Source organism: Microcaecilia unicolor, chromosome 6 (assembly GCF_901765095.1).
Source record: "Microcaecilia unicolor chromosome 6, aMicUni1.1, whole genome shotgun sequence".
NCBI classification, from domain to species: domain Eukaryota; kingdom Metazoa; phylum Chordata; class Amphibia; order Gymnophiona; family Siphonopidae; genus Microcaecilia; species Microcaecilia unicolor.
The window spans coordinates 118,367,112-118,394,186 of NC_044036.1; the positions used below are offsets into that span (position 1 = coordinate 118,367,112).

The 27,075-nt window shown below is 46.7% G+C and overlaps 1 protein-coding gene across 4 annotated transcripts in view; it reads left to right on the forward strand.

Annotated features, from left to right (window-relative positions):
- The window catches only part of VAMP4 (vesicle associated membrane protein 4), a 104,331-nt gene that overhangs the window by 35,034 nt on the left and 42,222 nt on the right, over positions 1 to 27,075 (forward strand). For all 4 annotated transcript variants that reach the window (XM_030206695.1, XM_030206697.1, XM_030206694.1 and 1 more), the window contains exons 3-4: positions 10,560 to 10,603; positions 25,333 to 25,383. In XM_030206695.1, coding sequence (XP_030062555.1) covers positions 10,560 to 10,603; positions 25,333 to 25,383 — 95 coding nt within the window. The remainder of the gene's footprint in view (positions 1 to 10,559; positions 10,604 to 25,332; positions 25,384 to 27,075) is intronic.

The following is a 27,075-nucleotide window of genomic DNA, read 5'->3' on the forward strand; positions in this document are numbered from 1 at the left end:
TACCTGTAGCAGGTGTGCTCCAAGGACATCATGATATAAATGCCCCAAAATCCTCTCTCCTCCCCAAGGATTTGATGGACTGGTGTGGTCCCGCACAACAGCAGCAAGTGGGAAATGGTGCACCTGCATGGTTGAACCAGCTCAAAGATTCTGTCAATGAGTACTGGAGTAAAGTTTCTTTCCTTGTCATCTATACCAGACCAGTCCAGACTAATGGGTTGTGTCGATCTACCAGCGGAAGGAGACAGAGAAAATAGTTCCAATAAACCGCCCCTTAAGGGTATCGTGCAGCCTGGAATGTTCAGTATTTTCTCCGTCTCCTAGCGGATGGTGGGTGGATCGTGCAGCTGCTCTGGATTGCTGGTTGGTAGCTCCTGTCCCAGATTCTTCTGGTGACAGTGGAGCCAGGGGTGTACTGGTAGCCGTGTTGGGGCTAGTTTTAGATGATACTCAGTGGTCCTGAGTTCCTCATCTGCCAGCTAGGGTGATATCCAGTGACCCTGGTTCCGCCCCCCCCCCCCCCCCCCCACCTCCCATGGCTGTCTTTCTTGCAGGGTGCTGATTGATTGTGGCATGGAGTAACTTGTCTCCCCTGTGGGGGGTTTTCTCTTCTGTGGTGGTAGGTATAGCTGAATTTTTGCCTCTGAGGTAAACCTTTATTTATTCCTGTCACTAGTGAAGAAGATTGTTATAAAAAAAAAAAAAAAAAAGAAGAAACTTTGTTTTTCCTTCTTTCTCTTGTTTGTTATTTTCCTGCCTTTGGCAATGTATTCTAGGGGGCTGCTTGCGAAGTTTCTTTGAATTTCGCTGGCCGGTGTCTGATTCTTGGACCCTTCTGAGCTGGTACCAGTTGCTTTGATTTTTTTTTTTTTGTAGGGCACAGCTCGTGTCTGGATCATGAAACTCAGTTGTTTTTCTCCTCTTCACAGTCCTACACAGCAGCTGGTTCAGAGGGCGGCCCCGTTGCTGGAACTTGTACCTTTGTAGTTCGGAGGTCTTAGTCTGCCATTTCCAAAGTGTGGAGGAAGTCTCTCGCTGGCTCCATTTGGCTGCAGGCTCAATCTTTTTAGTCCAGGGCTATTTTTTCATTCCTGTCAGCCTTTACACGGCTGTTGGTCAGTTCGTTTTCAGACCGTCCGGTCTCTGCTGCTTCAGGCATCTTTCTTGAGACGCCCCTGCTATTTGATTCTTGTTTTGCAGCAGTTTTTCCTCCCTTCCTTAGGGAGGTTCTGGTTCTCTCGTCTCCATGGATCCCTCCTGTCTGCTCTGATTTGTCTAAGGGGAACTTCCCTTCTGGCGGGGATCCGAGTTGCCCTTGGTGTGCAACTACTAGCTCAAATCCCTATTCTGAGTACCCCCGGGAGCGCCATTCTTTTGCTTGGACTCAGTTCAGTGTCTCTTTATTGGAACGTGCCTTTTCAGGACTAGTTTGCCACAGCTCTTCCTTGCTTTCCTTGCTTTTGGGCGGGAGTTTTAGCCTGGCATAGATGGATTTTGCCTTTTCTAGTTTCAGGTGCCTCTCTTCTGGCACATTTGCAACGCCTTCCTTTTTCTGTAAGGGGCACAGTTCTTTCCTGCTAAGCAGATCTATTGCTGTGCCTCTTAGCTCTGCGCTTTTCTCTACTTTTTCTGCAGGGAAGTGGCTCTGTTCTAGGTGTGGAGTTTGACTGTCCCTTAGCTGGTTTTTTCCTCAGTTTGGTGTTAGTGCCCAGCTTCCTCTTTGTTCCTGGCCTGGCTAGTGTTGTTTCTTCCTCACTGCCGTACGGCTGCATTTTGCTCCCTGTGGTCTGAGGATTCCAGATCTGTGATGCTTACCTCCCTCTTGGTGGAAGTTCTTTCTCTAAATTGACTGCTGCTCCGTATCGGTTGCCTTGGAGGGCGGTCATTGTGGCTCAGAGACCACTTGGGGGCCGAGAGTGTCTCTTGGGGCTTTCTCTTCTTGTAGTTTTAGTCCCTCTGGGCCAGGGGAGTGCAGCACCCGGTCTGCATTTGCACAAGTTGTGCTCCTTTCCTGTTGGCCTCCTGGCAACACCTTCTTCTCTGGCTGTTCCCCGGGGCTCCATCTATGCATTTTGCTTGTTGAGCACAGCTCCATCGTCGCATGTTGGGAGCAGCTCCATTATTCCATTCAGTTCCACCATTCCATGTTGGGCACGGCTCCACAGTTCCAGGTTGGCTTTAGCTCCATCGCTGTATGTTGAGGACAGCTCTATCATGGCATATTGAGTGAAGTTCCTTCGCTGCTTATTCTGCAACCTTTCTTCTCTGCATGTTGAACGCAGCTCCATTGTCACATGTTGAGTATAGTTCCTTCTCTGCAGGTCTCAGTGTGGGGCGCAGTCCTGTGTCTGCCTGTGGAACACAGCTCCTTGTCCGTGTGTGGTATGCAGCTCTCTTTGTGTATGAAACGCAGCTCCGCTGCCTGTTGAGTGTGGCTCCATCTCTGAGTGTTTAGCACAATTCTTCTCTGCAAATTAGGCGAAGTTCTAGGGTGGTATGTGGAGCACAGCTCTGTGACTGCAGGTGCTACACAGCTTCATGTCTGCGTAGGAAGCATAGCTCCTTGTCAGCGTGTGGAGTGCTGCTCCTTGCTGGTGTCTGGAGTACAGTTCCTTGCCAGTGTCTGGAGCACAGCTCCTTGTTTATGTGTGGAAAGCAGCTCCTTGTCTGCGTTTTATACACAGTTCCTTCGCTACCGCAGCTTCAGTTGTGCGGGTACCTCTAACATCCAGCTCTTTCAGTGGGGTACTGTTTATCCTCTGACTGTTACTCTCAACTTCTTCTCTGGGCCTGGGCCTTGCTTCATTTCTTCTATGAAGTGTGGCACACTGTTTGGGATTGCGTACTCCTAGTACTTGTTATGGTCGTTTCATCTGACCATCTTGGACTCAAGGCAGACCGGCAGGTTTGGCAGTCTTTGTCCTTCCAGGGTTCGGAGAAGTGGATCCTGGTCTGGGAGAGACAGTTCTTCTCCTTGTTGCTTGGATACGACTGTTGCCTTCCTTCCAAGGGGGGGTCTCTTGCTGCTTCGTTTGCTACTCTCGGGACAGGGGTGTGTAATTTTTCTTTTGCTACAGCTTCAGTTCCTTTTCTGGTGTCTTACTCTGTTCCATTTTGGTAGCCTGGTGGTTCAGATATTCAAATCCTTTTCTGCTGATCAGTTTTTTGCTGTGTGTATAGCTTTGTTGATTTTTCAAACTTCTGAATTCTTCTGGTCTCCCTCCCATCTTTGGGAAACTGCTTTGCTACTTCCCATTAGTCTGGACTGGTCTGGTATAGATGACAAAGAAAAATTATGTTCTTACCTGATAATTTTCTTTCCTTTAATCATACCAGACCAGTCCAGTTGCCCTCCCTGGCTAAAGTCTGTCAGAGTGTTGTTTCCTTTAGGTATCCCTGGTTGTTCCACGACTCTTCAATACAGTGGGATGTCCTACAGCACTACCTACTTCATCTTCTCTATTCAATCTCCTGCCACGTGTTGTTGTGTCAGCTCTGTATGACTCCTGTTACTTGGGATCACGGAGTTCTTTCCCCGGATTCAGGGGTAGATCTCTATGTGCTAGGGGCAAGCTCAGTATGGACCATTCCTTCCCGCTTACTTGCCTTTGGCCAAGCAGGAACAGTGAGGTTCTGCGTATTGGCTCCAAGAGTTTGCCTTTTTGGTATTAACTGTGTTTTCTTCTAGACTTCAGTGAACCGTTGCTTGGCTATTCGAAATACTGAACATTCCAGGCTGCACGATACTCTTAAGGGGCGGTTTACTTGGAACTATTTTCTCTGTCTCCCGCTGGTAGATGGACACAACCCATTAGTCTGTACTGGTCTGGTATGATGAAAGAAAATTATCAGGTAAGAACATAATTTTTCCTTGCTGGACTCTGTTGGATGATGTCACTGATGTTGTGAGTATTTCAGTATCCTACTTGTCTTCAGAGTCAGATAAACCCTGACATACCCTTCCACCTCCCTGGCCTAGTAAATGAACTAATGTGGTCCCACATAGCAGGTGGGAAACCGGGCATGTTCAGTTGAACCAGTTCAAAAGTTCTCTCTGTCGGTACTGGCTTAACTTTCCCGTGTTGGGCTTCATGAGATGTCACCCATACTGTAAGAAGGTTGGTATCCTGTTTATCCTTGGAGAAAATAATAATTTACTTGTAGCAGGTGTTCTCCAAGGTCAGGCAGCATACTGAACATTTTACAGCATGGGTGATGTCATCCGATGGAGCCTGGTGTGGGAACATTACTACAGTACTGATAGACACTTTTCCACATGCCACTGTCAATGTGGGACCATGTTCCAGGGAGCCATTAAGACCTATTTTCCTCAGCAGTCTCCACACTGTTTTTTTCAATGGTTTTGCCAAATTTGGCATATAAACTTGTGTAAGGAAGAACAAAAGACGCAGATACTAGTGGCTTATTGCCTTTGCTCTTCCTCTACAGTGATGACTGACTAATTGCATTTTTTGCTGCTTCTTGTGTATGGTCCTGTTGTTGTCACACAGTACTCTTTCCGATAACTCAGCTAGTTTGGTTTTCCAGTCCTTTTCAAGTTTCCTTTTTTGGGTTTTTCTGTGTCAGCTTAGTGTAGGCCTTTTTAGGTCTTGAGCTCCCATTTGGTTTCCTTTTTCATGGTTGTTTGATTTTGCTATGGCTATTTCTAGATGAAATATCAAGAAGAAAGTCCCAGCGGCTTCAGAAAGTGCTTCTGGTGCAACAGGACCATATGTATCAAGGATATATACAGTTGGTGCTTACAATGCCTGTGGCCTGACCATGATCACTCTCATTGTATACTGTGTTCACAGATGTCAAAGAGAGGAATTTGTGGCCAAGAAACAATGTGAAAGGAGTTTTGGTACAGACAAGTCTGGTGTATAGATGGCAGTATTGGAAACGTCGGTCACCATGGGTCCTGGAGCTCATCAAACACTGGGGATGTAGCCACATCGTGTGTCTCGATCACCCTTGATATCAAGTGCAATAGAAGACCGGGCTCAGTCATAGTCCAGTTCACGCCCAAAAAAGAGGAAAAAGATTTCTTTATCATCAGCACTGAAAGACTGTGATGCTAGTCACCAGGCGGAGGCTGAGGCGCTTTGTCATCACACCTCCTTGGAGCATTGCACTGAGAGCATCAAAGCACACAGGTCACCAGTGTCCTCCAAGCACCCCTGCAATGAGTACTGCTCATCCTCCCTGGTATTGGAAGGGATGCAACAGCATCCAAGGATCCATGACCCCACTTTCAATACACCCCCAAGTAACTCAGGAGGATGTGGCCACTTCTACTGTGATGCCCGTGCCTTTGTCAATGGCAGCCATTGAGGAGCAGCTCATGATAAGGAAAGGATGTAGCACTTCTTTGCTCGATATGATGCTGCTGTTTCAGCATCATTGATGTTGAGAAAAGAAACGGTCCAGCTGATCCTCGAAACCCATGCACTGGTGTATAGGAGACACTTCAACATCAAGACCTCAATTTGAATCAGAGTTGATGTCTGCCTCACCACTGTTGATCTCTAATACATCAGGGGAGGAAACTTCACTGGTATCTTGGGGATCATCTGTCTCGACCTACTCGCTGAAGATCTGACCCTGAGAACGGTAGGTTGAGACAGGCAGAGGTTCAGACTTCTCCTTTGAAGTATTTTTTTTTAGTCCGATTCTGAGGTTTCCTGGGAGTTTGAGGATGAATGAGAGTTCTCTGAAGAGGAGTCCTTTGATCTTCATATCCCTCCCAGGGATGTAAATCTCCACTAGAGGATCTCTCTTGTTGAGTTTGTAAGGGAGATGTCTCATTCCATCACGTTTAAGTTAGAGGAAGAGCCCAGGGCAGAAACAGTGATTACCTTAGTCCATCCAAGGAAGCTATGACAATGGCTGTTCATGGATTCCTGAAGGAGGTACAGATAAGAATGTGGGAGACTCCCTTTCTGTTTCTCTTATTAACGAGAGGGTCAACTCCTTGTACAGAGTCCAAAAGGCTCCTGGATTTGAGAAGACTTACAAGACTCTCTTGCCTGGTGGGAGTGTTCATTCCAATTTGGAAAAGGGCATTCCCTTTCAAATTCTACAGGTTCGAGCAATACTTACAACAGGTGCATCCAAGCTGGTCAGGGGATCGCATGTAGATGGGCTTCACACTCAGGATTCATGGTCTGCCCAGGAGCAACTTCATCAAATACATTTCTAGGGCTCAGGCAATGGAAAGCTCTAAAAGCTGTTAAAATCAGCTGGTCAGCAAAGTTATCTTAATTCAGATGGACAATGCAATGTATTACATCAAAAAGCAGAGAGGAACGGCAATCCTACCTCCTACGTTGGGGAACTGGAAGACAAGTCTTTTGCATATGGGGACTGTGGAGAACTTGACAGCTCTTCGATTACATAGATGGGAGTCATATAAAGAATGCTGGAACCTCTAATGAGCCTATTTGGCTGGGGTTTGAAAGGGACTTTTGAAGTGGACTGTGCTGGAGCTCGGGTTGGGGAGAGGTAGGGGCTGTTCTGGGTAATTTTCTTTGGTTCTGTTCTAAAGTGTAGTTTCTTTCGGTGTTGCACTCTTGCTAATAATAAAGAAATTTTAAATGAATGTGGATCTATGCCACTGCTTATGGAATGACTGTCTGAGCCACATACTGTATCTGCTGTGTAAGAGATCGGCCTATACTGGAAATAGTTTTCAAGGGTGATGATGCGGAGGAACTGAAGAAATCTTGGTGAACGTGGAAGATGTACTGAGCCAAATTGACAAATTAAAGAGTAGTAAATCACCTGGACTGGATGGCATACATCCAAGAGTATGCAAAGAACTCAAGCATGAAATTGTTGATCTGCTGTTAGTAATATGTAACCTGTCGTTAAAATTGTCCGTAGTACCTGAAGATTTGAGCGTGGCCAATGTGTTACCGATTTTTAAAAGGTTTCTAAGAGTGATCCAGGAAATTGTAGACCAGTAAGCCTGACATCGGTGCCAGGCAAAATAGTAGAAACTATTATAAAGGATAAAATTAGAACACATAAACAAACATGATTTAATGGGTCAGAGTCAGCATGGGTTCAGCCGAGGAAAGTCTTGCCTCACCAATTTGCTTCATTTCTTTGAAGGCGTGAATAAACATGTGGATAAAGGTGAGCTGGTTGATGTAGTGTATCTAGATTTTCAGAAAGCGTTTGATAAAGTTCTTCATGAGAGACTCCTGAGAAAATTAGTCATGGGATAGGAGGCAAGGTCCTTGTGTGGATTAGGAATTGGTTATTGGACAGAAAGCAGAGGGTAGGGTTAAATGGAGGAGGGTGAACTGTGGAGTGCCGCAGGGATCCATACTGGGAGAGGTGCTATTTAACATTTATAAATGATATAGAAATCAGAACGATGGGTGAGGTGATTAAATTTACAGATGATACAAAACTATTCAAGGTTGTTAAAACTCATGCAGACTGTGAAATATTGCAGGAATACCTTAGGAAATTGGAAGACTGGGCATCCAAATGGCAGATGAAATTTAATATGGACAAATGCAAGGTGATGCACATTAGAAAGTATAATCCGAATCATAGTTATCTGATGCTAGGGTCCACCTTGGTGGTCAGCACTCAAGAAAAAGATCTGGATGTTCTTGTAGATAATATGCTGAAATCTTCTGCTCAGTGTGTGGTGGTGGCCAAAAAAGCAAACAGGATACTAGGAATTATTAGGAAAGGGATGGTGAATAAGATCGAAAATACTTTAATGCCTTTGTATCACTCCATGGTGTGTCCACACCTTGAGTATTGCATTCAGTTCTGGTCGCTGTATTGTGAAAAATATAAAATGTAAAAAAAGAAGGGATATATTTGGGGATTTACATTAACCTGCACTGTAAGGTTTAAGGACGTGTGCTCAGAACATAAAGACCAGATATTTACCTTTAAAATGTTTATTTACAATACAGGTAATGCAATAATGTTAAAAAAGAGGCAGTTTTTAGGGATCTTACACAAGAGAAATGTGTCACAAGATAAATATTGTTAGAAAGTCTGAATTATAAATTAGGCTGGATTAATAGTAACTCACTTTGATGGAGGCTGCTGGTTGGAGTGATGGAGGAGGTCCTTGCAGGAAAAGAAGTCATTTTGTTGCAGAGTAGGTAAGTAGGTAGATGGGCTTTTCAGTCTCTGAGTCACTGTCTCATCCCATCTTTTTTATTGCTGTCAATATGCAGACTTTTGTTCTTCGGAGATGTGGTGATTGTAAGTATCCACCCGGCTAGCCTGGTATCAGTAGTCTTCAGGGGGAGGGTGAAAGTCAGACCAGTTTATCTGATACTGCTTCAATAAGTCTTTGCAGCCTCATATTTTATATATATACATTTGTATCTGATTCCACAAAATCAATAACCCTGACAACTAAACTCACATCATGCTTCGCATTAAAGTTCTGGAACAATCTAGAGTATAGAACTCTATCATGCTACAGTATCTCAAAAAAGATATAGCGGAATTAGAAAAGGTTCAAAGAAGAGCGCCCAAAATGATAAAGAGGTTGAACTCCTCTCGCATGAGGAAAGATTAAAGAAGTTAGGGCTCTTCAGCTTGCAAAAGAGATGGATGAGGGGAGATATGATTGAGGTCTACAAAATCCTTAGTGGTGTAGAATGAGTAGAAGTAAATTGATTTTTTACTCGTTCCAAAAATACAAAGACTAGGGGACATGAAGTTACATGGAAATACTTTTAAAACAAATGGGAGGAAATATTTTTTCACTCAACGAATAGTTAAGCTCTGGAACTCTTTGCAGGAGGATGTGGTAACAGCGGTTAGTGTATCTGGGTTTTTAGAAAGGTTTGGACAAGCTCCGAGAGGAAAAGTCCATAGTCTGCTGTTGAGACAGACATGGGAAGCAACTGCTTGCAGCATGGAATTTATGAATATTCAGGAGCACTTAATCACGTAGCTGTGACTGCTGAGCAGTAGAGCAGCCAGTTGGTATCTTTCATACTGATTGAGAGCAAACATTTCTTTAGATTTTGGTTTGTCTCTGTTTTTTTTGTTGTGGTTTGTTTGGGTTCTGGTCCCGGTTTTTATTCTGTAGACCAGAGCAGGGTTGATGTTTGTAAGTCAAGCAGAATCCACTTTTTAACTGGTCACTGGAAGCGGTAGTGGGTGTAGACCACATTAGGCAGTGCCTCTGCACTCAGTGAAATTGGTATGACTGTTGTGACCCAACCTGCTGCCACATTTACCAGCCCTACATAAAGTGGGTTTAAGCCTGTCATTGTCTTACATTTTCCCTTCCTGTGTGTTCTGCCTTTATCCTTTCTTTCCTGTGCCATATTAGCTTTCCCAGCTCCGTTCTACCTTTTTCTGTGTAGCCTATGATGTCCCCCCCCCCCCCCCACCCCAGCAAATTTCTGCCTGTCTTGCTGCTCATGACATGCTACCATTTCCAGCTGCATTCTGCTCTTCTTGTATGCCTCTCTGTTACCCCTCCCTCCTCCCTATTCTAAAAAGTAATGTCTTTGCTTTCCTTATTTTTTATTTGGTCTTTGATAATTATTTCTCTACCATCAACATACTGTCTTCTGGTGTAGTAGTGGTGAATTTCAGGTGTCCTGTGTGTTTCTAGCTGGTCTTCCTCTATGCAGCGCTACTGCAGGATGTGTGTATACAGGAAAGGATACTGATCTCATGTGGAAGGAGAGGTTTTACTAGTCCGTCCCACCCCCCCCCCCCCCCCCCCCCCAAATCCTTACTTTTCTGTTACCTACAGCTAAGTAATTTATTTTTTGATCATGAAGATTCTCTCATTCAAAAGGTACTCTTAAAATCAGATAACTGAGAGGAGATGAGAGAAAGTTACTGAAAATAGTTCAAATAGTTTAATATTTTTTTGTGCAAATAAAAATGTTGAATTCTTGAGGCAGAACAGGAAGATTTTAACCTGATGTAAAAATTCTCTCCGCTTCTAGTGGAGGAGCGGAAATTAGCCTGAGAGCATTAGTACAGTTAAGCACTTGGGCAGAAGTGGTTGAAGGGACAATAGGATCTCTGTATTATGGACTTTTGGAATGAGTCTCTAGCATTGGATGAATGTAAAGGCAGGCTGCTTGGGCCAGCTTTCCCCAGCACCAGCATCAACAAAATAGATTATACCTACAGGCAATGCGGTGTTTGGATTAAATGTAATCCTACATGAGTGGTGTTCTGGAAGAAGCACATACTTCCATATCACTATGTGGGTATGTTTTTAGTTGAAATACTGCAAGATTTGACAGGTGGCTACATAGTTTCATGCTATTCACAGAATTTACCCTCTGACTACTGCAAGGCTCTGTGGATTTTGCTTAAGAGGATTCACAGTGAATCTAGTCTTGGATATGGTATTTTTACATCTGAATATTTAACACTACTTATGTTGTTGTGTGTGTACATAGATCCACTTTGTGTGAGAATTCCTGGTAAAAGTGATAGAACGTGTAGGAGATCTTGGTTGCAGTGTTATTTTTACTTGACCATCCAAACTGACTGTTGGCATTCATCCCTGTGTTCTTTTGGTTTTTTTTCCACAGAGAAATCTTTTAGATGACGATTCCGACGAAGAAGACTTTTTCTTGTAAGTTACTTAGTGTCTTTTCTATATGTCTGTGCGTCATTGTTGAGAGGAGATCAACAGACGTGCTGATCATGTAGCCCTGCTCTAGTTGTGCACGCTAATGTTTGCTGATAGATTCTTTGATGGTCACACTCTCTTATTACTGCTTGTGGCACTGTTTTTGTTTCTTTAGCGTTCTCACCAGACCAATCCAATATGTATGGGTGGTATGCATCCATTGACCAGCAGGTGGAGACAGAAGAATACAATGTATAAAGCTGGTCTGTAGCTCCAGCACTTTTTCTATTTCTAATGAGTGGAAGATGACTGCAGCTGCTAGACTGTGAGAGGCCAGCTCCTGGACCCCAGTTGAGCAGAAGGGTGCCACTAATAGAATTGCTCTGGGTGTCCCCATGAGACTCTGTCTATCAGTCTTCCCTGCTTGGCTTCATCCCACTTTTTTTTTTTTTTTAAATAAAGATAGATCTGAGGCACAGTTGCTGTATTTGGGCAGTGGAGCTGGACTCTGTAGAGAGAATACATCAGGATAAGCTGCTTCTGTTCTAGGCTGAGGCATATTGGAGGGCCATGCAGTCTCACCTTACTTGTCTACAGTCTTTGCTGGTTTGGCATGCTCTTCATGCCTTCTTTGATACAATGGATTACCAGATTGTGGAATATTTGTGATATGGAACGTTTAACTGCCTTGAAGAAAAAGACTTTTCATAAGTGGGAAGTGCTTTGGTCTTCTTTCTTGACTGGTTATTCCAGTTAAGAGGAGGGGGAATTCATGTTTTACTCTTGTGTTTTTGTTCTTTGAGAAAAGAGGTGGTGGGAGGAAAGTTCTATAGATGCCCAATGATCCAAAAACCGAATCAATGCTCTCTGAAGAGCTGGATAGTTAGCCCCAAAGAGGTCCTGGTCAATTACCCAGGAGCTGAACTACTAAGTAACAAATCTCCTTAGAGGTCCATTTAAAAGGAAAGGAAGACTGCAGAGTGTCCAACAAGCTAAGCGCCAACCCAACTGCCAAAACCATACACTTTGTTGCATTCAACTTATACCAGAGATAGCCGAATAAATCGTAATTTCTTTCATCAAATTAGGAAATCAATGGACATGTAAGAGATAAGAGAACATCGTCCGAAAATAACGCTATTTTAAATTCCCGATCCCCCACACAAACTCCTCCAATATCCAGGTTACTCCTGATGGCCACAGCAAGGGGCTACGTAACCATAACAAATAAAAGAGGGGAGAGGGGACATGCCTGATATGTACCCCGGGAAAGAGAAAATAAAATAGATTTCCCACCATTAACCCTGACACAAGCCTTAGGCAAAGCATAAAAAGCTCCAATCCAAGAGCAATAAAATGGTCCCACCCTGAATTTATCCATAACCTTATCAAGAAAGCCCCATTGGACCCGATTGAAGGCCTTCTCTGCATAAGTACATAAGTGTTTCCATACTGGGACGGGCTGAAGGTCCATAAGCCCAGTATCCTGTTTCCAAAAGTGGCCAAGGTCACAAGTACCTGGCAAGATCCCAAAACAGTGCAATACATTTTTTCTCCGAGGACAAGCAGGCTGCTTGTTCTCACTGATGGGTGACGTCCATGGCAGCCCCTCCAATCGGAAACTTCACTAGCAAAGGCCTTTGCTAGTCCTCGCGCGCCCATGCGCACCGCGCATGCGCGGCCGTCTTCCTGCCCGAACCGGCTCATGTTTGTCAGTCTTCTTTTGTCCGCGCTCGGTTCGGTCGTGTTTACGCCGTTCGTGCCCCTTAAGTTGACCCTCGCGTGTCTTTTTGACTTTTCGCTACTAAAAAAAAAAAAAAAAAAAAAAAAGGATTTCGGAAGAAGGCCTTTTGGTCTTTTTCCCCTTCCTGTATTTCCAGTTTTTGCCCCGTTAAGTTTTCTTTCGTTTTCGGAGTAGGCCCTTTTGAGGCCTTGGGTCGAATTTTTTCTCCCCCTCTTTTTGGTGCCTTACCGCAATTATGAGTTTTGATTTCGCCGGCGTGATTTTTCCGCCCATGTCATCGAAGTCTCCCAGCGGCTTCAAGAAGTGCACCCAGTGCGTCCGGGTAATCTCGCTCACTGACAGGCACACGTCGTGTCTTCGGTGTCTGGGGGCTGGGCACCGCCCGCAGGCCTGTAGTCTTTGCGCCCTTTTACAGAAAAGGACTCAGGTAGCGAGATTGGCCCAGTGGAACGTTTTGTTCTCGGGCTCTTCGTCGGCATCGGCACCGGGAGTATCGAGTGCGTCGACGTCGACAGCGTCAAGACCTCCGCCCTCGGCCGCGACTGCATCGAGTGCATTGACCTTCTGCGTCGTCGGGGACGAGACATCGGAAGGCTGCGTCGGCGTCGGTGGTACCGGGACCTCCACTAGTGCTGATGTCGTCGGACGGTGGTGCTTCGACTGGAGTGCAGGTGAGGGCTGTCCATTCCCCTGCTGGTGGCGGTGAGCCTTCGGGTGGGTCTCCCCCTACCCTGAGGGCTCCTGCGGTACAGCCCCCCCGAGACCGACCTTCTTCGGCCTCGGCCCCGAGGAAGCGACGGCTGGATTCTACGTCCTCCTCGTCGGTGCCGGGAAGCTCCGGTGACATGCTTCATTTGAAAAAGTCAAAGAAGCATCGACACCGGTCTCCTTCCCGTGTTGGTACCGAGAGCTCTGGGTCGCCGAGGGAGTCGGCACCCAGTAGGCATCGGCACCGGGAGGACCGCTCACCCTCTGTTCAGGAGGTGTCGATGTGCTCCACCTTGGACAGCCCGGAACAGCCTCCACGCCCGGAACAGACTCTGACATCGACACCTGCATCGGCTTCCATGTCTTTCTCCACAGCCGCTCTGCACGAGAGTCTCCGGGCCGTTCTCCCAGAGATCCTGGGAGAGCTGTTGCGCCCTTCCCCTCCGGTACCGGGGGTGCTTGCGCCACCGGTACCGTCGAGTGAGGCGCCGGCTGGCCCTTTGCCCGGGGTGAGGTCTCCGACATCAGTGCTGCTTACGGTACCGACTGCGGTCGCCTCCCAGGAAGGCTCCCCGACTACGTCGGCGGAGGGAGCTTTGCCGGTGTGGGCGAGGGAGTCTACCTCTCGACGTTCCCACCGTGGCCGTGGTTCCACGGAGTCGAGCCGGGCACGGCTTCAGACACAGGTCCGTGAACTTGTGTCTGATACCGATGATGAGGCCTCGTGGGAGGAGAAGGAGGACATCAGATATTTCTCTGACGAGGAGTCTGATGGCCTTCCTTCGGATCCCACTCCCTCCCCTGAAAGGCAGCTTTCTCCTCCCGAGAGTCTGTCTTTTGCGGCCTTTGTCCGGGAGATGTCTACGGCCATCCCCTTCCCGGTGGTCATGGAGGACGAGCCCAGGGCTGAAATGTTTGAGCTCCTGGACTATCCTTCTCCACCTAAGGAAGCGTCCACAGTACCCATGCATCATGTCCTAAAGAAGACATTGCTGGCGAACTGGACCAAGCCTTTAACTAATCCCCACATTCCCAAGAAGATTGAGTCCCAGTACCAGATCCATGGGGACCCAGAGTTGATGCTCACTCAGTTGCCTCACGACTCTGGAGTTGTGGATTTGGCCCTAAAGAAGGCTAAGAGTTCTAGGGAGCATGCTTCAGCGCCCCCGGGCAAAGACTCTAGAACCTTAGACTCCTTTGGGAGGAAGGCCTACCATTCCTCTATGCTCGTGGCCAAAATTCAGTCTTACCAGCTCTACACGAGCATACACATGTGGAACAATGTGCGGCAGTTGGCGGGCTTGGTGGACAAGCTCCCTCCTGAGCAAGCCAAGCCATTTCAGGAGGTGGTCAGGCAGCTGAAGGCGTGCAGAAAATTCCTGGCCAGAGGGGTGTATGACATCGTTTTAAATTTACACACTTGTAGCTTCAACTCATGCCCTCTAGTCCTAGTATTTTTTGGATATCGTGAACAGATCGCTTCAACATCCAACCCGATCCATTCCACTCATTATTTTATACACTTCTATCATATCTCCCCTCAGCCGTCTCTTCTCCAAGCTGAAAAGCCCTAGCCTTCTCAGCCTCTCTTCTAGGCAAGTCGTCCCATCCCCACTATCATTTTCGTCGCCCTTCGCTGTACCTTTTCCAATTCTCTATATCTTTTGAGATACGGAGACATTACTGAACACATACTCAGGTGCGGTCGCACCATGGAGCGAGACAACGTCATTATAACATCCGCACACCTGGACTCCATACCTTCTTAATAACACCCAACATTCTATTCGCTTTCCTAGCCGCAGCAGCACACCTGAGCAGAAGGTTTCAGCGTACATCGACGACGACACCCAGATCCCTTTCTTGATCCGTAACTCCTAACGCGGAACCCTTGCAAGACGTAGCTATAATTCGGGTTCCTCTTACCCACATGCAATCCACTTGCACTTGTCAACATTGAACTTCATCTGCCACTTGCACGCCATTCTCCCAGTCTCGCAAGGTCCTCCTGTAATCGTTCACATGCCTCGTGCGACTTGACGACCCTGAATATTTTGTGTCATCGGCGAATTTAATTACCTCACAAGTTATTCCCATCTCTAGGTCATTTATAAATACATTAAAAAGCAACGGACCCATCACAGACCCCTGCGGGACCCCACTAACTACCCTCCTCCACTGAGAATACTGGCCACAGCAATCCTACTCTCTGCTTTCCATCTTTCAACCAGTTCTTAATCCATATAATAATACCCTACCTCCGATTCCATGACTCTGCAATTTCTTCAGGAGTCTTTCGTGCGGCACTTTGTCAAACGCTTCTGAAAATCCAGATATACAATATCAACCGGCTCCCCATTGTCCACATGTTTGCTTACCCCTCAAAAAAATGCATAGATTGGTGAGGCAAGACTTCCTTCACTAAATCCGTGCTGACTTTGTCTCATCAGTCCATGTTTTTGATATGCTCTGCAATTTTATTCTTAATAATAGCCTCCACCATCTTGCCCGGCACCGACGTCAGACTCACCGGTCTATAATTTCCCGGATCTCCTCTGGAAACCTTTCTTAAAAATCGGAGTAACATTGGCTACCCTCCAGTCTTCCGGTATTACACCTCGATTTTAGGGACAGATTGCATATTTCTAACAGTAGCTCCGCAAGTTCATTTTTAGTTCTATTAATACTCTGGGATGAATACCATCAGGTCCCGGTGATTTACTACTCTTCAGCTTGCTGACTGACCCATTACATCCTCCAAGGTTACAGAGAATTTGTTTAGTTTCTCCGACTCCCCCCGCTTCAAATATTCTTTCCGGCACCGGTTGTCCCCCCAAATCCTCCTCGGTGAAGACCGAAGCAAAGAATTCATTTAATTTTCTCCGCTACGGCTTTGTCCTTTGATGTTGCATCCAGGGCCGCTGCTCAAGGTGTGGTGATGCGCAGACTCTCATGGCTGCGTGCCTCCGACCTGGAGAATAGACTCCAGCAGCGGATTGCGGACTCGCCTTGCTGTGCGGATAATATTTTTGGAGAAAAGGTCGAACAGGTGGTAGAGCAGCTCCAACAGCGGGATACCGCTTTCGACAAGTTCTCCCGCCGACAGCCTTCAGCTTCTACCTCCACAGGTAGACGTTTTATGGGGGAAGGAAGACTGTTCCCTACTCTTCTGGCAAGCGTAGGTACAATCCTCCTTCTCGACAGCCTGCGGCCCAGGCTAAGCCCCAGCGCGCTCGCTCTCGTCAGCAGCGTGCGACTCAGCAAGGCCCCTCGGCTCCCCAGCAAAAGCAAGGGACGAGCTTTTGACTGGCTCCAGCAGAGCATAGCCGACATCCAAGTGTCAGTGCTGGGCGATCTGCCGGTCGGAGGGAGGTTGAAAGTTTTTCACCAAAGGTGGCCTCTCATAACCTCCGATCAGTCCGGCACGGATACACCCTCAATTTGGCCTCAAAACCTCCAAATTGTCCACCGGGAGCTCAGTCTTACAGCGTCCAACACAAGCAGGTACTTGCAGAGGAACTCTCCGCCCTTCTCAGCGCCAATGCAGTCGAGCCCGTGCCATCCGGGCAGGAAGGGCTGGGATTCTATTCCAGGTACTTCCTTGTGGAAAAGAAAACAGGGGGGATGCGTCCCATCCTAGACCTAAGGGCCCTGAACAAATATCTGGTCAAGGAAAAGTTCAGGATGCTTTCCCTGGGCACCCTTCTCCCCATGATTCAGGAAAACGATTGGCTATGCTCTCTGGACTTGAAGGACGCCTACACGCACATCCCGATACTGCCAGCTCACAGACAGTATCTGCGATTTCAGCTGGGCACACGTCACTTCCAGTACTGTGTGCTACCCTTTGGGCTCGCCTCTGCGCCCAGAGTGTTCACGAAGTGCTTGGCTGTAGTAGCAGCGGCACTTCGCAGGCTTGGGGGTACACGTGTTCCCATATCTCGACGATTGGCTGGTGAAGAACACATCCGAGGCAGGAGCTCTACAGTCCATGCAGGTGACTATTCGCCTCCTGGAGCTACTGGGGTTTGTGATAAATTATCCAAAGTCCCATCTTCTCCCAGTACAGAGACTCGAATTCATAGGAGCTCTGCTGGATTCTCGGACGGCTCGCGCCTATCTCCCAGAGGCGAGAGCCAACAACTTGTTGTCCCTCGTCTCGCGGGTGCGAGCGTCCCAGTAGATCACAGCTCGGCAGATGTTGAGATTGCTGGGCCACATGGCCTCCACAGTTCATGTGACTCCCATGGCCCGCCTTCACATGAGATCTGCTCAATAGACCCTAGCTTCCCAGTGGTTTCAGGCTGCTGGGGATCTAGAAGACGTGATCCACCTGTCCACGAGTTTTCTCAAATCCCTGTATTGGTGGACGATTTGGTCCAATTTGACTCTGGGGCGTCCTTTCCAAATTCCTCAGCTACAAAAAGTGCTGACTACGGATGCGTCTCTCCTGGTGTGGGGAGCTCATGTCGATGGGCTTCACACCCAGGGATGCTGGTCCCTCCAGGAACGCGATCTGCAGATCAATCTTCTGGAGTTGCGAGCGGTCTGGAACGCTCTGAAGGCTTTCAGAGATCGGCTGTCCCACCAAATTATCCAAATTCAGACAGACAACCAGGTTGCCATGTATTACATCAACAAGCAGGGGGGCACCGGATCTCGCCCCCTGTGTCAGGAAGCCGTCAGCATGTGGCTCTGGGCTCGCCGTCACGGCATGGTGCTCCAAGCCACATATCTGGCATGCGTAAACAACAGTCTGGCCGACAGACTGAGCAGGATTATGCAACCTCACGAGTGGTCGCTCAATTCCCGAGTAGTGCGCCAGATCTTCCAGGTGTGGGGCACCCCCTTGGTAGATCTCTTTGCATATCGAGCCAACCACAAAGTCCCTCAGTTCTGTTCCAGGCTTCAGGCCCACGGCAGACTGGCATTGGATGCCTTCCTCCTGGATTGGGAAGAGGGTCTGCTGTATGCTTATCCTCCCATACCTCTGGTGGGGAAGACTTTGTTGAAACTCAAGCAAGACCGAGGCACCATGGTTCTGATTGCTCCTTTTTGACCGCGTCAGATCTCGTTCCCTCTTCTTCTGGAGTTATCCTCCGCAGAACCGTGGAGATTGGAGTGTTTTCCGACCCTCATCACACAGGACGAAGGGGCGCTTCTGCATCCCAACCTCCGGTCTCTGGCTCTCACGGCCTGGATGTTGAGAGCGTAGACTTTGCCTCTTTGGGTCTGTCAGAGGGTGCCTCCCATATCTTGCTTGCTTCCAGGAAAGATTCCACTAAGAGGAGTTACTTCTTTCTTTGGAGGAGGTTTGCCGTCTGGTGTGACAGCAAGGCCCTAGATCCTCGCTCTTGTCCTACACAGACCCTGCTTGAATACCTTCTGCACTTGTCTGAGTCTGGTCTCAAGACCAACTCTGTAAGGGTTCACCTTAGTGCAATCAGTGCATACCATTACCGTGTGGAAGGTAAGCCGATCTCAGGACAGCCTTTAGTTGTTCGCTTCATGAGAGGTTTGCTTTTGTCAAAGCCCCCTGTCAAACCTCCTACAGTGTCATGGGATCTCAATGTCGTTCTCACCCAGCTGATGAAACCTCCTTTTGAGCCACTGAACTCCTGCCATCTGAAGTACTTGACCTGGAAGGTCATTTTCTTGGTGGCAGTTACTTCAGCTCGTAGAGTCAGTGAGCTTCAGGCTCTGGTAGCTCAGGCCCCTTACACCAAATTTCATCATAACAGAGTAGTCCTCCGCACTCACCCTAAGTTCTTGCCAAAGGTTGTGTCTGAGTTCCATCTGAACCAGTCAATTGTCTTGCCAACATTTTTTCCCCGTCCTCATTCCTGCCCTGCTGAACGTCAGCTGCACACATTGGACTGCAAGAGAGCATTGGCCTTCTATCTGGAGCGGACACAGCCCAACAGACAGTCCGCCCAATTGTTTGTTTCTTTTGATCCCAACAGGAGGGGAGTGGCTGTGGGGAAACGCACCATATCCAATTGGCTAGCAGATTGCATTTCCTTCACTTACGCCCAGGCTGGGCTGGCTCTTGAGGGTCATGTCACGGCTCATAATGTTAGAGCCATGGCAGCGTCGGTAGCCCACTTGAAGTCAGCCACTATTGAAGAGATTTGCAAAGCTGCGACGTGGTCATCTGTCCACACATTCACATCTCATTACTGCCTGCAGCAGGATACCCGACGCGACAGTCGGTTCGGGCAGTCAGTGCTTCAGAATTTGTTTGGGGTTTAGAATCCAACTCCACCCCCCTAGGCCCATGTTTATTCTGTTTCAGGCTGCACTCTCAATTATTTGGATAAATTGTTAGGTCAATCGCAGTTATGTCCTCGCTGTTGCGAGGCCCAATTGACCATGTTTGTTGTTTTGAGTGAGCCTGGGTGCTAGGGATACCCCATCAGTGAGAACAAGCAGCCTGCTTGTCCTCGGAGAAAGCGAATGCTACATACCTGTAGAAGGTATTCTCCGAGGACAGCAGGCTGATTGTTCTCACAAACCCGCCCGCCTCCCCTTTGGAGTTGTGTCTTCACTTGTATTTGTCTTGCTACATATGGGACTGACGAACACGAGCCGGTTCGGGCGGGAAGACGGCCGTGCATGCGCGGTGCGCATTGGCGCGCGAGGACTAGCAAAGGCCTTTGCTAGTGAAGTTTCCGATTGGAGGGGCTGCCCTGGACGTAACCCATCAGTGAGAACAATCAGCCTGCTGTCCTCGGAGAATACCTTGTACAGGTATGTAGCATTCGCTATGCTGCTCATTCCAGAAATAAGCAGTGGATATTCCCAGGTCTGTTTTAATAATGGCTTATGGACTTTTCTTTTAGGAAGCTATCCAAACCTTTTTTTAAAACCCCGCTAAGCTAACTGTTCTTATCACATTCTCTGGCAACGAATTTCAGAGTTTAATTACACGTTGAGTGAAGAAATATTTTCTCTGATTCGTTTTAAATTTACTACTTTGTAGCTTCATTGCGTGCCCCCTAGTCCTGGTATTTTTGGAAAGAGTAAACAAGGAGTTCACAGGATGCTCGGTTTGATGGCCCTTTGGTCGTGTCCCAGTATGGTAATTCTTATGTACCTATGTAGGATGCACAGTCTGTCTTATCCTTATCAGGCTTAAGAATAACAGCCAGCCACGCCTCCATCATCGACTGAGGCAACAATTTTTGTTTTTGTGTTTTTCAAGGAATGGACCCAGATAACATTCTGACATTGAGTTCTGGATGTAGAGAAGAAGATACACATTGGAATTTGCCTACACTATCACATATTTTTTTCTTGGAGTCTTTCTGCAAGCATCCTGCCAAATGACAATCTGTTGAAGACACTCCAGAGAGGTTGCTCAGCTTAGTCAGTGGCTCCCGTTCCCAAAGATCAGCAGAGCATGGGAAGATATTCCATCTATTAGAGGCTGACTGAATTTCAGTTTTGGTTTCAGCTTTGGTGCCAAAACTGGATTTGGCGTTGTTTTGGTTTTGACTGAACATTCCTGTGCATTTTCAATTGTAACCGAAAATGCTGCGCAGCCCCCCCTCACCAGCCCACCCGCTGGTGATGACAACCCCACCCCTTTCAGGCCTGCCTTTTCGTTGGTGGAGTAGTGGGCGCAGGAGTGATCCACTTTGCTCACACACAGGGCCAGCTCCTCCTTCAAAATGGCTGCCCACTACCCCACCAACGAAAAGGTAGGCCCGGGGAGGAAGGAGAGGTTTCTAGGATGGGGTCTCTTTTTGGTCTGGTGGGGGGGGGGGGGGGGGGGTTGAGCGGGACCAAGCCAGGCTACTTCCGTTTTCAGATTTGGTTTTAGCCAGTACTGAAGATACTGGTTTGGTTGGGCTTTACTATCTATTTCATTGTTTATTTATTTGTTACATTTGTATCCCACATTTTCCCACATATTTGCAGGCTCAATGTGGCTTACATAATACCGTAAAGGCATTCGCCAAGTCCAGTAGGGGATAAGTACAAAAGATGTTATAGTGGGATGGGGAAGATAAGATTCAGTCAAGTTGGGTTACAGGTAGAAGGGTTTGTTAATGTCCAGTACGATGTTAGATAGTGAAGTGTTGCAGGGTTGAGGCATTTAATTGGGTCAGTCGGGTATGCTTTTCCGAATAGGTGAGTCTTTAATAATTTTCTGAATTTTAGGTGATCGTAAGTTGTTTTCACCACATGTGGCAGTGCATTCCACAGACGCGTGCTTATGTAAGAGAAGTTGGACGCATGAGTAGTCTTGTATTTTAGTCCTTTGCAATTTGGGTAGCGGAGATTCAGGTAAGACCATGATGAACTGGTACTATTTCTGATTGGGAGATTGATCAGGTCAATCGTGTAACCAGGAACTTCACCGTAGATAGTCTTATGGACCAAGGTGCAGATTGTTCCCAAGAAGGATTGCTTTCAGCCAGTTCTGGACAAACTAAGTCAAGGTTATTTTATTTGATAAACTGCTTAAGGGCAATTATTAAAGTGGGGTACATAAAAAATAAAATAGCAATACAATCAGAGTAATGGTGACTCCGGCTGTGATGAACTCGGGCCGATACTGGGCAGACTTGTATGGTCTGTGTCTCATAATATGGCAATCTGGTTTAGGATGGGCTGGAAAGGGCTTAGACAGCAACTTTAGTGGCTGGAACATGAGGACAGTGCTAGACAGACTTCTACAGTTTGTTTCACGCAAATGAGAAGACAAATAGGCTGGAGTGGGCTTCAACGACAACTCCAGCAGTTAGAACATATAGATAGGGCCGGGCGGATTTCTGTGGTCTATGTCTCAGAAATATCAAAGACCATAATCAGGTATATAATATCATGTTCATTGTTGATTTAATTATGAATTGATAATGCGCGTAACTATTGGGCAGACTGGACCATTCAGGTTTTTATCTGCTGTCACTTACTATGCTACTATTAATCCTGTCTGCTCCTGGGCTGATGCACAGACTTCAGCTCTGACACAGGCACAAGCATCAGGTGTCACCTGACCTACTGGCACGTGCATGTGGCGACCTCTCAGCACAGAGTGCCAGTGAATCAGAGATAACTCTTACATGTGTGCACCAGTGTTCCAAGTTACAACTCCTGTTCCTTTCTTGCAGTGCTGCGTCTCAAACCCAGAGAGAGACTGAGAGAGCCGACCAGAATTTTTTTTAATGCACCATTAAATTCTTGTGGGGACAGGTTAAATTCTTGCAGGGATGGGTGGGGATGGGTAAGATTTCTGTCCTTGTGCAACTCTAATCTGGAGCGAGTCATGCTTGTTCCCCTACAAGTGAAACAGGAGTTCCAGTTTTCAGAGGACTACTGTCAGGGCCCAATTCAGATGGAAGATCTGTTCCCCTTTGATCTTACAGCTTTGCTCTTGAGAGGTTGAGGTTAAGATGCAGAGGATACTCGGAAGTGATTACCACTCTTGTACAGGCTCGAAAGCAGTCCATTTCTATGGCATATGCCAGTGTATGGAAGGCATTTGAGTACTGGTGTTCAGAGAGGTCCTTCTCTCCTTTCAGTGCATACTTACCTCAAATCCTGGCCTTTCTGCAGAATGATCTTAAGAAGGGTTTAACCTTAGGGTCTTTGAAAGTCGAAGTGGTGGCATTATTCTTCCTTTTGGGGTAGGTTGTGGCCCATCCTGATGTGGTGCGTTTTCTCAAAGGTGTCAGCTGGCTTCACCCTCCTTTTAGGCTGGGTTATCCAGAATGGAATCTTAATTTTTGATTCTTATAGGAACTGCCCTTTGACCCTCCTAATGGAAGTAACCTTTGAAGGCTCTCGCCTTAAAAATAGTGTTGCTGGCGGCCATTACCTCAGTGAGAAGACATTTGGAGCTCTAGGCTGTCAAAATCCCTTCTTTCACTTTACTGAAGGGGGGCGTCTCCATTTGCACGGGTTCTTCATTCCTTACTAAAGTGGCCTCCACCTTTCATCTGAATTGATCAGTTCTTCCCTCATTTTGTAAAGAGGGAGTTGGCATAGAGTTTTAGTCCTTGAAATACTTGGAGAACCCTGATGCAATATTTGGAAGCAACTAATAAGTTTTGCAAATGTGATAGGTTCTGTTTTGAGAGAATGGAAAGGGTGAGGCAGCTTCAATGGCCACTATTACATGTTGGCTAAAGGAGCTTACCTCATAGTGGGAAAGTGCTCCCGCACCCCCTCATTCCTAAGGGCGCATTTTACAAGAGGGGTTGTTACATCCTGGGCAGAGCTTAGAGCCATCTCTCCAAAAGATATTTGTAGAGCGGTGATGTAGGCTTCCTTGCTTTTCCAAGTTTTATAGAATAGACTAGTAAAAAAGGCCTGTTTCTGACACAAATGAAACGGGCGCTAGCAAGGTTTTCCTCGGAGTGTATATGTTTGAGAGAGTGTGTGAGAGAGTGACTGTGCGAGTGTGTGTGTGTGACAGAGAGAGAGTGACTCTGGGTGCGAGTGTGTCTGTGAGAGAGAGAGAGTGCGTGTGTGAGAGAGTGTGTGTTTTACATAGATATACTGTGTGTGAGAGAGTGTGTGTGAGATACACAGACTCTCTGTGAGACCGAGAGAGTGTGTGAGAGTGACTATGAGGCGTATTTTCAAAGCACTTAGCCTTACAAAGTTCCATTGGTTAGTATGGAACTTTGTAAGGCTAAGTGCTTTGAAAATGAGCCCCTATGTGACACACAGAGAGTGAATGTGATACAGTGTGAGACATAGTGTGTGTGAGACTGAGAGAGAGAGAGAAAGACACTGTGAGAGAGAGAGTGTGTGTGTGACAGAGATACCTCCCCCCCCCCCCCTATTTCTGTAGTCTCAGGACCCCCTCCCCCGTTCCTTTCTGGTATGAAGACCCCTCCTCCCCTCCCCACCCTTTCAGGTCTCAGGACCCCCTCCTCTCCCCTCTGGTCTCAGGATCCCCTCCACCACCCAGCCACCCAGTAACCTTCTGTTACTTTATAGGGGAGTCTGTCTTTATGGCAGCACAGGTGCGTGCAGGACCTTGTTTTTCTCTTGCTGGTATGTGTGGAGAGGGTGGTTGCGATGTTTAAGGGTTGTTGCGGCAGCATGGAAGGGCGTCATGGAAGTTGTTTTTGCGGCGTGGTTCTCGATCGTTTCGTCGTTATTTATTCTCTGTTGCTTTTCGCTCTCGTGTCTCGTCACTCATTAACCAGGAGGACGGCTAATTCGCGAGGCAGGCAGGCTTGAGCCACAGCGGTAAGTCGGGAGGGCAGCTGTTGACCTTTTTTTTTTTCCCGCGGGTTCTGATGTTGACTTCATAATGGCTACGGTGACGTCAGCCTGTGCTACGGAGCCTAGCAAACCAACTCCAAAGAAGTCACAAACTCAGGCAGCCAGAACCATAGAATGTTGGAGGTGAGAATTATTATATAGGATGTTGTTGCCAGGCAAGAGGCTTCCTTTGAGGCTTCAGTATTGGTTCAAGGGTCTCTGATTCCTTCCCCTCATGGCAATTTCTTTTTTTACTTCTACATGTATTATTGGAGTGGTCTGGTGAGAATGCAAAGGAAGAAGAAATTAGGGTTTATCTGCTAATTTTCTTTCCTTTAGTCTCACCAGACTAGTCCAGCTTCTCACTCAGATTTACATTTTGATTCTTCCCCAGTTTAAAAAAACCTCCAAAAAACAAACTGAAATCAACAAAAAAAAAAACCAAACTACATGTGGATAAAGTTTCAAAGAGTTCTGGAACGATGCATGAGTTTGAAATTTCATAGCAGGATTTAAACTGCTTTGTTAATAAAATACCAAAGTGCTGGAGCTGCAGAATAGCCTTATAACAGCAAGACATACTACTGGGGGGGGGGGGGGGGGGTTCTGTTTCTACCTGCTGGTCAATGAATGCATAACACCCACACATATTGAAGTGGTCTAATAAAACTAAAGGAAAGAAAATTAACAGGTAAGCCCTAATTTCTCCTTCCTGATGATATACTTCTGTACAATTTTCCAGGACTGTTCAAAGTAAATCATACAGGGGTACAGTGGATGATCAACACAAGCAAAATGGATACAATAAGTAAGGGAGTTCGCTCCTCAGAGATTTTGCAACCTATGTGTAGATGATAAGGATGCTTAGTTTTGCTGTGGGTTGCAATATGATGGTAGATCACTATAGCAATGGTGAGGCTTATGGAGATGAATGTTAAATGAAAGGCAGGAGTGGGCAGGAGAGCAAGAGGCTAGAGGTGTGTTTGTGTCCTTGTGCTGTCCCACTTGTAACCAGCACTTTTTGTTTTACTGACTTGATGACTTTTCTCTGTAGGAGGGGACCTTCAGGACCAAAGTTCGGCCCCAAGAATGACAAGATAAGACAGTAAGTTTGTTTGTAGCTCATCTAAGATTTTAAGTGGCTGTCAAATAAGCATAGACAATATGCTAAACAACTGTAAAATATACAGCAATAATAATCATACTATTTTGCAGCAACCTGGGAGGTATCTACAAAAATTCCATCATATAAAGAGCCTGAGTAAACAATGCTCAAGTTATTTCCAAACCAGGGAAGAGGTGATAATAAATTCCACTTACACAGTGCAAATGCAGAAAAATGTCTAGTACTGGTGATTTGCCTACCTGCCTGATTTTTTTTTTTTTTTTTTGGTGGCATTTGGAAATTCAGAGATGTTCAAATGGCAGGACTGAATTGGTCAGTTTGAACTACAAGTCTATAATATGGAAAATGAACAGTTAGCTAATTTAAACACTATTGTAGCTTCTTTAATGCGAAATTTGATGGGAAACCAGTGCATTTCCATCAAAAAATGTAATGTGATGAAAATGAGTCTTGTTAATATGTGGGCTGCCACATTTTGAGCCAATTACAGTACTTTCAATACAGATGCCCATCAAAATGTTAAAAACAGGATAATCAGAAAACTGCAGAGACGGTCTTGGGCATTTTTAGCATTTAGTCTTTGCATCTTAAACTAGACCAGCACCAGCTGAAGCTTCATAGGATCTAGTTTATATCATTGATAGCTAGTATGGAATAGCTAAAGTGCGAGAGGTGTGTATGTGTGTGGCAGCCTGCTGAAATCCTTGATGTGCTCCATCATATTATTCAGAAAAGGACCTACGACTAAGAAAAATCCAGGTGTGTGAATTTTTTTTAAATCTTCAACTAAACTAAATTTTCACTAGCTGACCAACTGTTGTAGTTGGAATCTGAGTGATGTCATTAGATAGTGGTAAAGGTGCTTTGCCATTGATCAGTCCCTTGTGATTATCTTTCAGCAAAGGACTTTGTCGTTTAATGATGCTTCCACTACATGCAGATCTGTCTCATGAATATTCATTGTGGATATCCTGAAAAACTGACTGGCTGGGGTGCCTCCAGAACCAGGTTTGGGAACCACTGGCCTAGAGTATTATATGGTCCAGTTTTTAATGTTATTTCTACTGTAGCAGCATTTCTCCGAGGACAAGCAGGCTGCTTGTTCTCACAACTGGGTTGACGTCCACGGCAGCCCCCACCAACCGGAACAAAAACTTTGCGGGTGGTCCCGCACGCAGGGCACGCCCACCGCGCATGCGCGGCCGTCTTCCCGCCCGTGCGCGACCGTTCTGCTCAGTCTTTTCTTTTCCGCGCTGGAGAGAGCCGCGTTCGTCTCTCTGTCAGCCCCGGACCGCGCCTTAGACGCGAGTTTTCTTCGTTGTTTTTCTTTGTTTGTTTTCTTTTGTTCTGTTTCTTTTAAAAAAAAAAAAAGAAAAACTTTTCTTTTACTCCCCTCGTACTTTTAGTGGGGGGGGGGGCGCCTCGTTGCGGCCTTGTGGCCACGCGGTCGATTTATTTTTCGGGTGTGCTTTTTACCGCCACCATCGACGACTTTGACTTTGCCGACGCGATTTTTCCGTCGATGTCCTCGAAGGTCCCGAGTGGATTTAAGCTTGGTGCCTCCAGTGCCTCGGGCCAGAGCACGATACCAAGACGTGCACCTTGTGTCTCGGTTTACGGAAACGGACACAGGTGGCGAGGCAAGTTCTTCGGGACCGTCTTTTTGGAACT